We start from the raw sequence: 11,631 nt of genomic DNA, 5'->3' as shown, positions 1-11,631 counted from the left end.
ATAGGGTCTACCTGCAAAGAAAGGGGTGCGTGCCTTGTTACGTCAGCGGCTGTAACAATTTTTGTGGAATATTTATTGCTAGATGTTCTAAGGTGTCAAATAAATTGTCTGAGTCACGCTAAATGTTTCGGCATATTTAGTTACTTTTTTTAGCAAAGATATTAAGTAATTTAGGTAAAAAATATATTAGAAACACTGCCATATAAGGTAGTATTATTGATTTATTACTCTCTGTTGATTTTTTTATTGGCTTTCCAGCAAATATTGAATTCTCAACACATGTTGAAAATATAGGATGCCAAATCCACCACAAAACAGTCTTTAAATATGAAAATTTTTGGAAATAATTTTTTTCATACTTTCTTGTGCTTAATTCCAACAATTTTTTAACTTTAATACAAGAAATTATTAAATTTAATAATTTTTATTTTGTTTGATAAATTTGAAAATTTAATCATCACTTTTGGTTCTACTACTAGCGTCTTCGAAAGTGCTTTGATATATATCATATTGAGTATAAAGGGAGAAATTTTTTGTTTCGAATCTCTCTTGTTGATTGGTTTCTGAACTTGTAGAAAGATAGAAAATGAAGCAACAAAATCGTGAAAGAATTTCCTCACAATTGTAAACAGTTTAAGAACAGGTTACTAAAAATATTTCTGGAATCAATCCAATCAATTCAAACCGACCGAAAATCTAACTAGAAATTTTCTGAAGTGTTTTTGGAAACAGTTTAGAAACAACAACAGGCTTTTAGCTTTCGCAAATAAAGGATGATCTATTTCGAGGTTTCCTACATTTTTAAAGAAAAACAAAGATACTTCAAATTGAATAAGAATGTTTATTATCATTTGAAAGCACATCCTTTGGCATTTATTTTTGGAAGATCATATCTTTCAAATGTTGGCTGCGGTTACATCTCAGATGGTCCATTCGTTGAGTCCAATTTTCAATGATTCGGGTGAGCATTTCGACTGGTAACTGGCGAAGCACACGCGTAATGTTTGCTCCCAGGCCTGAATCGAAGCGGGATTGTCCGCATGGGCATTCGATTTTAAATATACGCAAAGGAAGATCTAACGGTGGGATATCACATGAACCAATGTGTGGTTGCCGATCGATCGGCCCAAAACGTGAAATTATCTGCTCACCGAAGTGTTCTCCCAATAAATAAATTGATTGATGCGATATTTAGAAAGTGCCGCCGTCTTGTTGTCAAATAATCGGTTATCATAGCGCGATAATTGTCGCCATTGATAGTTACGTTCTCACCAGCATCATTCTTGAAGAAATATGGACCAATGATTCCACAAATCACATCAAACCGTTGTTTGTTCTCGATAAAGTGACAGATCTTGAATATCTTCAGATTGTCCTTCGTACCAAATGCGACAGTTTTGCTTCTTTATATGCGCATTGAGCCAGAAATTGATCTCATCGCTGAACAAAATTTGGCTCGAAAACGTCGGATCTTCTTAGAACTTTTCAAGAGTCCATTGAGCGAAGCGCTTTCACTTGGGAAGGTCGAGCGGCTACAGTTCTTGCACAAGCTGTATTTTATACGCTTTCAACTTAAGATCTCGATAGATTGCTTTTTACAGACGTAAAAGTCTCTCATCAGTTCCAGTGATATCAGTCCCTATCTTCTCAATAACAGAGCAAGCGTTTCACAATTTCGTCTATTAAGAATGCTCGGTATTAACCGGATTTATTGTTTACTTACTTACGGGCTTAAGGTTAGAAAAAATATCGCCTTATACAAATGTGCTTCAGGAATTCCCAAAAAAAAGGAAACAAAAGTAATAAAAATTCAAATAATGCTTTTTTATGTTTAATTTATTATTACGCAAATATTTATTTGTTTACAATTGTCAATTAACAAAAACAACAACGCTTCTATAACATCGAATTCGACTAAGCGCAACGGATTTTCCAATCTTCGAAACACTGGTTGTAGTCACTTCTCGGGATGGCCTTCAGTTCCGTCTTCGCTGCGGCTTGAATCTCCTCTATCGTATAAAAACGGTGTCCCCGGAGCGGTCTTTTGAGCTTGGTGAACAGCCAGAAGTCGCACGGCGCCAGATCAGGTGAATACAGTGGTTGCGGAACGATATGGGTTGAGTTTTTGGTGAAATGATCACGAGTTACGAGGGCAGTATGGGATGGTGTATTATCGTGGTGTAAAAACCAAGAATTGTCTTTCCATAATTCCGGCCTTTTTTGGCGGATAGCGTTACGCAAACGACGCATAACGTTCAAATAATATTCTTTGTTGACTGTTTGACCGGTTGGAAGGAATTCATAATGCACAACACCACGATAATCGAAGAAAACAGTCAACATGACCTTGATTTTTGAGCGACCTTGGCGCGATTTTTTTAGTCTCGGTTCTCTTTTGGCACGATATTCGCTCGATTGATCGGTTGTTTCGGGGTCGTAAGCATAGATCCAAGTCTCATCATCAGTTATAATGCGTTTCATGACACCCTGGTAGTCGGAAAGCATCGTTTCACACACTTCAATGCGACGCCTTTTTTCCAAAAAATTCAATGTTTTCGGTACCAGTCGAAAATGGACGCGCTTGAGGCCCAAAACATCCTTCAAAATGGTATTGGCTGAGCCTTTCGATATGCCAACTTCATCAGCAAGGTCTCTAATTGTTAATCGACGGGTTTTCAACACCAAATCTTTGATTTGTTGAACGTGAGCTTCGTCGGTTGAGGTTGATGGTCGCCCTGGACGCTCTTCGTCTTCGACACGTTCACGGCCGGCTTGGAACTCACTATACCACTTGTAAACATTTTTTTTAGACATAGCCTCATCACCAAAGGCTTTCTGCACCATCCTCAACGTATCCGCAGTAGAAAATGATTCCGTAAACAAAATTTAATGCAAATTCTTTGCTCAACAAATTTCGACATCGCAAAAAACGAAAAACTCACTTTTAGCAGCTCACAAAACGACACGTATCTCAAACACTAATGAATATTTTGACATGAAATTTGATATACATAAATGTGACTGACAGTACTACCAACCTAAAAAAAAAATAATTCTCCAAATCCTTCCACGCGCGCAGTTTAAATTCTAATGTCACCTTATTTTTTGGGCACAGTAGTATATGTATATACATAAGTATGTAGCTTGTGGCATTTCGAACATACTAATCATCTGCCGCCGGACGCGGTTTATGTTTGTATGTACGCCTATATTTGGTTCCAAATTGGTGAGAGTTGTGCGCGTCTGTTGCTCTTGTTGTTGCGGTTAACGCATTACAAATGCGCACTAAGCGTGGATTTGTAGTGCAAGCTTACAGAGCAGCATAAAAAAGACAAACTTTGATAAAGGCATTCATAAGAAGGCTATGATTCTTATAGAAATCGTGTATCATTATGGGGTATATGGAGTAGTTTTACAACACCGTTTAACGAGCACGACTTAGCAGTAACATTTTGGAAAAACTTATCAAAAACAGACCTAACATAACCTCACTAAAAATTGGAGCTCAAGCCTATAGTTCGAAAGCTTGCAAAAAATTAAGTGTGAAATTAAATAGAAATCATAAAAATAACATACATTGTGACAAAAAAGTATTTTAAATAAATAAATATCATCAATATTTATTTTGTCGCCTACAAAGTAACCTCCAGCAGATGTAATTCACATATGACAACGATTTTCCAGACCTCGAAACTCTTTTCGTAAATTCGGTCAAAATCGTGGCTCTATTCGATGGTGCATAACCATCGTGTAAAATCCATGAATTGTTCTTCCACAATTCCGGCCGTTTTCTACGGATGTTCATGAAGTACCAAACCACAAATATCGAAACAACAATGAGCATCACCTTGATTTTTGAGCGGTGTTGGTGTGGTTTTTGGTTTCGGCTCGTTTTTCTCCCACCATTTTAAGGATTGTTGATTTGTTTGCGAGTAAAACCCATGTCTCATCGGTAGTTATAATGCTCCCCATGAATTTCGACCAAAGAGAACTATTTACGGTTCTCTTTTCGAACAAAATTCAGCTTTATCGGATTGAGTCTCCACAGATGTGTAGCGGGTTTCACATGTTTTGGCTGTTGAAATTCTTGATGTCTTCGGGCAGGTGGTAACTGCATTAGATCACCAAAAAGTAAGACATTTATACCACCAAAACAAGCGTTCGATCTCTTTAGTTGGCGCAAACGAGAGTCGATCATGAAAAGCATCTCATAAAATACCATAGAAGTTTCGTCTATAAACAGAAACTCAACGTTTTGCCATAACTGGCGCATACCTCTCAAATTATTTCCTTCAAACGATGCTCTCGATACAAAAAGGCCTCTTTTGCATCATTCAGTTTCCATGTCACTTCTTAAGGGTAATATTTGAGCTACACTGTATCGATGAGAGTGTGTGTTCACTGTAACAAGGCGATCACAAGTTTAAACAGCTCAACAAAAATATGCGCTTAAAAGTATGCAACGTTCTAATCGAAAATGCTTAGAATAATCACTCCATCGCCATTGTACATGCGTAATGAAAATATCCATAAAGTTCTTGGTATTCCTATGGTAAAGAAAGAAGTAGAGGACAGCAGAATGAAATAAATATCTAAACTCCGATATCACCCAAACCCAATGGCTAATGCTTTGGTACATTCCTGCGATCAAACACGCCTAAAAAGAAGAGATATGCCTGCGTACTAAGAGCAACGTATCACCAAAATAGCTCAATCGCTTGCCTAGTTTTCAAATATTGTTTACTTATACTTACATTACCCGTATATATGCTTCAGGATTTCAAACAAAAAAAAAAACAAAACATGAAACAAAAAGTGATTAAAATTCAAATAATATTTTTTTTATTTTTAATTTAATTTTTCGCAATTATTTATTTGTTTGCAATTACTAATTATGAAAATAACAATGCTTATAACATCGAATATGACTAAGCTTCTTTCTTAACTTTTACTAACACCGCTAACCAGAAAATTGGTTATTTCAGTAATTAAATATAACTTTATTAATAGTAAGTATCGTAAAAGTATGGAATTTTACAAAAAATAGTAATAATGTTTCTTAGACGTACAGATTCGCATGTCGTTCTGATTTTAATATAAAAAATGTGCAGTTTAAATGAACCAGTCCGACTCAAATTTGATCGGTTAGTATATAAGTGTATGTGTATCGATGAGTGTGTGTGTTCATTGAACAGTTTCTGATCACATATATAGATATTATTTGTTATCGATTATAATGTTTTAACGCAAAAATAGTATTAATCGATCTTACAGCAAAAAAGAGTTATATGTATACAATGAAATTCCTGATAAGCGGACATTCACCGTCGCAGTGTCCGGCTATAGGAGCTGTCTATATATGAACAAAAAATTAAATTCACTCATTTAATAGAGTCCACTATAACACACCTATACATATGCACATATTTCAAAAGATCTCGTTATCTACAGTATTTATGTATGTATATACATATGTATATGTATGTTCGCCTAAAGTTGTTTATTTACTTTAATATATTTACAAATAATACTTACTAACTACACTAAGCACATATAGTCAGCGTATTAATTACATATGTACATATATATGTGAGGATCTACTATGTATGTATGTAATAACACAACTCCATCTATTTATTGAGAAAACATTTCATTGCATTACGAGAAATGCGTAATGCACATTTATGATTAAGAGTACAGTAGAAAAAGTACCACTATGTTAATTAACAGTGTCAGGTTAGAAGATTACAACAGATGACTATCATTTTCATCACAAGTATTTCCTATAAGTACGCTAACATTTCATCATAAAGTGATAATTTCTTACATTATCTACATATATATAAAAATCGTTTGTAACTCGTAGTTCGTTTAAGATATGAGCAGCGCATTAAAAAAGGGGATATTTATCACGAGTCGACACTTTTCGTGCATAATATTTACATTTTAATGATATTGCATACACGCTTAACTTAAGGTGGTCAATTTCTTTTTCGAAGTGGTATTTTAGTGGAAATTTTATTTTTTTAATAATTTTATAAATTTTTAACAATTTTGAAAATTTTTGATATATGAATTATTTTTAATATTTTGTTAAAATTTTTTCAAAATTTCTTTGCAGAAAAATATTTATTTCTTTTCGAAGTGATATTTTGGTGGAAAAAAAATTTTAGTAATTTTTATTTTTACAATTTGATAAATTTTAATAATTTTTAAAATTTTTTCATCATATAATTTATTTTAAATATTTTTCACAATTTTTCAAAGGATTTATGGAGAAAACTTTTTATTTTCTTTTCAATTTCTTTTTCGATGTGGTATTTCGGTGGGAAAAAATTGTAATTATTTTTAAAATTAAATAAAAAAAAAAATTAAATTTTTCGAAATATGATTCATTTTTTAATATTTTTCACAATTTTTATCAAAAGGATATTTTGGTGAAAAAAATGTATAAATACTTTTCAAAATTTTTACAAAAAAGTAGTTTGGCGAAATATTTTTAGAAATAATACTCAAAACTTTTTCAAAATTCTATTCAGGTAAAAAACATATATTTTTTTTAATTTTTTGAAAATTTTTCTAAATAGTATTTTACTAAAAAAAAATATTTTTTTAAAATTATTTTCAAATCTTTTCAAAAAAGCATTTCTTTAAAAATTATGATTATAATTTTTGTTTATGTAATTTAGCACATCAAAAACTATTAAAGCTATTTTTATTTTCATAATAATAATAATAGCAAAAATTTTCAAATTTTTTACAAAATGGCAGTTTGGCGAATAAATAATTTTTAACAATAATATTCATAATTCTTTCAAAATGGTATTTTGGTAAAAATAAAATAAATATTTTTTTTAAAAATAATTTTCAGCATTTTTTCAAATGGCAATTAATAACAATATATTTTTTTCAAAAACTTTTCACAATTTTTTCAAAACAGTATTTTGGTGTCGAAAAGCATTTTTTTCAAAATCATACAATTACAATATTACAAATGATTAAAGCTATTTTTATTAAGTCTTTGGTTTTATTTTTCCTTCAGAGATGCAGATTTCTATGTATTTATGTACGACATTATGTTTAAAGAAGAATAATTTTTCTTAGTTAAATTTTTAACGAAATTTTTTATTTAAGTAAAATTTATAACGATTTTAAGAACACTTTTTATCACACTAGGGATTCATTATCACGGAGAAACTTATTTAGTTTATTATTTAAAAGTATAATTAATTTTTTTGTTTATTAAAAACGAAGTATTTAAAAAAACTCCTCTTTGTTTCCAAATAACTTTTTCAAAATTAAATTATGAAATCATTTTTTTGATTTTTTTAAAGAAAAAATATAGTTTTTTAACATTTGTAATTGTTTCAACTATTTTATTAAATACAAAAATAATTCTAATTATTATTATTTCATCCAAAAATTTATTTTTTTTATTATTGTATTTAAAAACATGTTTTACTTTACTATAATTTATTAAATTAATCAATATTGTTTAATTGTCACAACTTATTTATTTTGCTTTCTCTAAAGAAATTTTTTTTTTCTAAAATGTTTACAAAAGTTTCTACTACGTTATTTTATAAAGAGGAATTTTTATAATATTATATTTTTTAACCTAAAAAATGTATTTATTTTATTATAACATATTAATCGATATTTTTATAATTTTTTTTTAAAGTTTAATCGTGTGTGTATATATTTGATATTATATTTTAAGGCTTTTTATTATATAAAAATAGAGATTATTGTTTTTTGATTTTTTCGCGTTATATAAAATTACTTATTTTTTTGTATTATATTTTTTATTTTATTTTATATTATTAAAAAACAAAATTTTACACATTTTTATTTTTTTTAATAAATTTTTTGTTATATTCTGATTTTACTTCAGTATATTTGTATTATTTTGAAAGTAGTTTTCATATTTATATATCTTTTAAATTATTTTTTATTCAGAAAATATTCCATTAAAAAACAATATATTAATTCCAGTTAGTTGCTATTATTCGGCTATAAACGCGTAAGCCATTCCTACGCCAATAAAGAAAAAGTTATTATTTTTTCTATATTTTTAAAGATTTAGTTTACATAATTTCATTTCGAAAATAATAAATTCAAAAACTTTTTAATTTGAACGCAATTGGTATAAATTTTCATATTAATTTGTATTATTTTCTAATTATATATTTTATAAATATTAAAAAAAAAATATTCTTTTCTCAATTATTTATAGAATTTCCATGTTTTTATTTTAAAATATTTGTCTCTACACAAATCACAAAAGGCTTTATACTTTCATTATTAAATTTTTCTAAAAATGTTCTCAGCCACGCTAACTGCAACATCTCTTATAAATATATTCGCCGACTTATTTTGAGATACCTCACTTATATTTCAAATTAACCTTTGGAATAATTGAATAATTCTTATTGCTATTTGCCATTAAAGCGCTTTATTTTTATTATCATTTCATTGCTTAAACGATTTTGACGTTGTTCACCGAAAAAGGATATCCCTATCTGCATATCTACATGTGTTGTACAATATTAATGAATACCCAAATCAAGTGTGGCCAATGCGAAGACGTGCAAATTAACATGTCTACAACACAAAAACGTCAAATGCTAATGAACAGCAAGCCAAAATAAGAATTGAAATAAATAAACGTTGCAAATAAAAAAAAGTTATTTCTAGTAAAAAGTGATGTTTGGCAGTGCAGAAGAAGGGAAAAGTTATAGTTATGTTATAATTGTAGTTATAATTATAGTTAAAAATATAATATTTGTAAAAAAAACGACCAAAAAAAGTAAGGTATAATTTCTTTAGCTTTAAAAAATTTGTATTTAATTCTGAAAATTTTTCAAAATTTTTTTCTCAAAGACTTTTTGCACGATCTCTACCTTGTTAGTACTCTTTAAAATATTATTCCTTTCAATGTTAGCTCAAGAAAACTTCAAGAAAATTAGCAAAATAAAAAATAAAATTTATACTGAATTCATTTTGATCATATTCTAGGAAAATTGAGAGCAAATTTCAAATATAAAATATATAATTAAAAGTAAATTATATTAACACAGGCGGCTTGGCTTTCGTACAAGAAACACACTTCGATATTTATACAATATATACAATTTAAATTTAATTTAAATAAACTTCTTAGCTCAGTGCTTTCTTCGGAGCTTTCATTAGTATGACCAGTGGAGCTTTCACTGGAGTAATCATTAATTGAAAGCTTCTTCTTACTTTGAGCAGTATTTGCAAAATTTTATTATTATTTTATTACAGGTTAAAGCTTACGCAGGAGCTTTCATTTTCATACACAGCCAAGTTGTTAATTTTAGTCAATAACTTTATGTATATATACATTTTTTGTATGAAATTTGTGTTCTTTGGAAAATAATGATCTGTTTTTTTAACACTCATTGTTTATATTAAAGTTTACAATTTCTTAAATTCATTTGTTACTTTTTTGAAACCATAGCACTTAAAGTTTGAACTTTAGCTTATAATAACACATTATTATTACTTTAATTATTAAAAATTCTTCTGAACTCCACCCAAATTATATGTCATGTATTAAGAAATCTTTCATCATATTTATTATTTATAAATATCGCTTGATTTTTTGTTTCATTTTTCACTTCTTTTACTGAGAAACTTCATCAAAGCTTTGATTTAAAACTTTCACAAATTGTTTTTCGATCGTTATTCGTCAAGCAAAAAATATTTCTTCTGAAAATTCCTTACAAAATTTCCCAAAAACGCCGATGCTTTCATTATGAGCTTTCACAAATCGGTTTTCGAAAAAAAATGATCGATTGAATATTCTTAAATAGTTGTAATTTCTGTTTTCATTTCTCGAAGTCATTTAAAAAACTCTCCAGAACCATCGAAGCTTTCATTTCGAGCTTTCACAAATCAATCTGCAGAACGCAAATTATAGCTACATGTATTTACTTGCAATATTGGTACCATTTGTGTTGACCAATTTTTGTCAAATGTGGACGTCTCTTACATAATTTGGCATAACCGTCTAAACTTTCGTTTTGAGCTTTCACTTATAATTTTTCGAAAAGAATACTATCATCGCTGCAGTCTTAACTACTTGTAATAATAATCGTATTTTTGTTGAGACCAATATTCATCAAAGGTAAAGAGATTTTGACACAATCGTCTAAACTTTCATTGCGAGCTTTCACAAACTGTTTTTCGAAAATAAAGTTATCATCGTTAGTTAGTTAGTTAGTTGAGACCAATCTTATTCAAATATAAAGAGATTTCTTTTCTCCACTGCAACACCTACACATAGAAATTAACCACAGCAGAGTATCATTACGGATTTTTACAACCAAGTTTTATCTTCCAAACTCTTAAATTCGAAGCTTTCCACTAAAATACCATTTCAAGTTGAACGAAAATACATAAATATATTATAACCAAAGCTATACGACCAATTTACTAAGCAACTAGCTAATATTTCTTGTCTTTTACACACGCTCCGCCATCGTTGTGGGCGCTTTGCCGCCACCGTTACCCGTACTCATGCGATAATAACGCCGCAAAATATCCGCTAACTCTGTTGTCAATCTTTCCGTGCGACTTATGCGCTTATTCTTCGCCTCCAACTCGCTACCGTACGGTTGCTCCTGCAATGGCGCCAACGGCGGCAAACGGTGCACCGTGGGTATTTTGGGCGCCGAACGCAGAATATTCACTTTATTGCGCGCACCAGTTGGTCGTTGTTGTTGCTGCTGCTGCTGCTGCTCCTGCAATTGTTGCTCCTTCATGAGTAAATGTGCGCTGGCACTGTGTGCAGGTGGCGCTGGTAAAATCACCGGACGCGTCGGCCGTTTGCGTTCGAGTGGCTCCAATTCGGCGACGGTAGCCATTGACGTGGCTGCGGAGGGTACCTCCGACTCGGCCGCCTTTGAGACGGACTGTTTCATGTCCGTTAGGATTTTACGCTCCCAACGCTTGCACAACGTATACGCGTACATGCAAAGGAAGTAGACGAAGATGAAGGCGAAGGCGGCAATGCCGTAAAAGCCCAATTTCTTACGCGTCCATTTGTTGCGACGCATCCATTTGATGTCCTCCAAATATTTCGAAATTACCGGCACAATGACTAACCAATAGATTAGCACTGTGGAGACTTGTATGGCGCGACGCAGAAACATTTTGTAGAGTTCATTTAGGGTGGGTAGAATTTTTTGGCAATTTGCAGTTGTTTGCTGGCAAATAGTTTTAGTTTTACGGCTTTGATTTTTTATTTCGTATATTGTTTTTTAATTAAAATATTTTTAATTTATTTAATTTTTTTTTTTAATTAAAATATTTTTAATTTATTTAATTTAATGTTGGGTTAAATTTTTAATTTCGGAGAAAAATTTTTTGAGTTTAAATATTTTTAACAAAATTTTTTTTATTGTTTTTGTTACTGCTTTTGAACTTTCAATCAATATTTTTTTTTATTTTTGTAACAGCAACGAGAAAACAGGGATGACAATATGCAATTTATTAAATTTTCAGTTTTTGGTTAAATGTTTAATTTCGAAGATAAATTTTTGAGCTAAAATATTTTCAGTTAGTCTTTTTTAAACTAGTTTGGTTTTTATTTAATTTATTATT

At 30.4% G+C, this 11,631-nt stretch overlaps 1 protein-coding gene across 1 annotated transcript; it reads right to left on the bottom strand.

The window, feature by feature from the left end:
* Positions 1–8,222: 8,222 nt before the first annotated feature.
* Positions 8,223–11,272, bottom strand: LOC120769403. Its single transcript, XM_040096381.1, has one exon. It carries the CDS (start codon positions 11,178–11,180, stop codon positions 10,491–10,493), a length of 690 nt encoding a protein of 229 aa, XP_039952315.1. The 5' UTR covers positions 11,181–11,272; the 3' UTR covers positions 8,223–10,490.
* Between the last annotated feature and the right edge of the window lie 359 nt (positions 11,273–11,631).

The sequence above is a fragment of the Bactrocera tryoni genome, chromosome 2, assembly GCF_016617805.1.
Source record: "Bactrocera tryoni isolate S06 chromosome 2, CSIRO_BtryS06_freeze2, whole genome shotgun sequence".
NCBI lineage: Eukaryota > Metazoa > Arthropoda > Insecta > Diptera > Tephritidae > Bactrocera > Bactrocera tryoni.
Note: the sequence above shows the minus strand (reverse complement) of the source record. Positions and strands in the feature narration are given on the sequence as shown.

What these genes read in the sequence shown, in the direction of transcription:
- LOC120769403 (XM_040096381.1), bottom strand. Translation starts at nt 11,180, where the DNA reads ATGTTTCTGCGTCGCGCCATACAAGTCTCCACAGTGCTAATCTATTGG.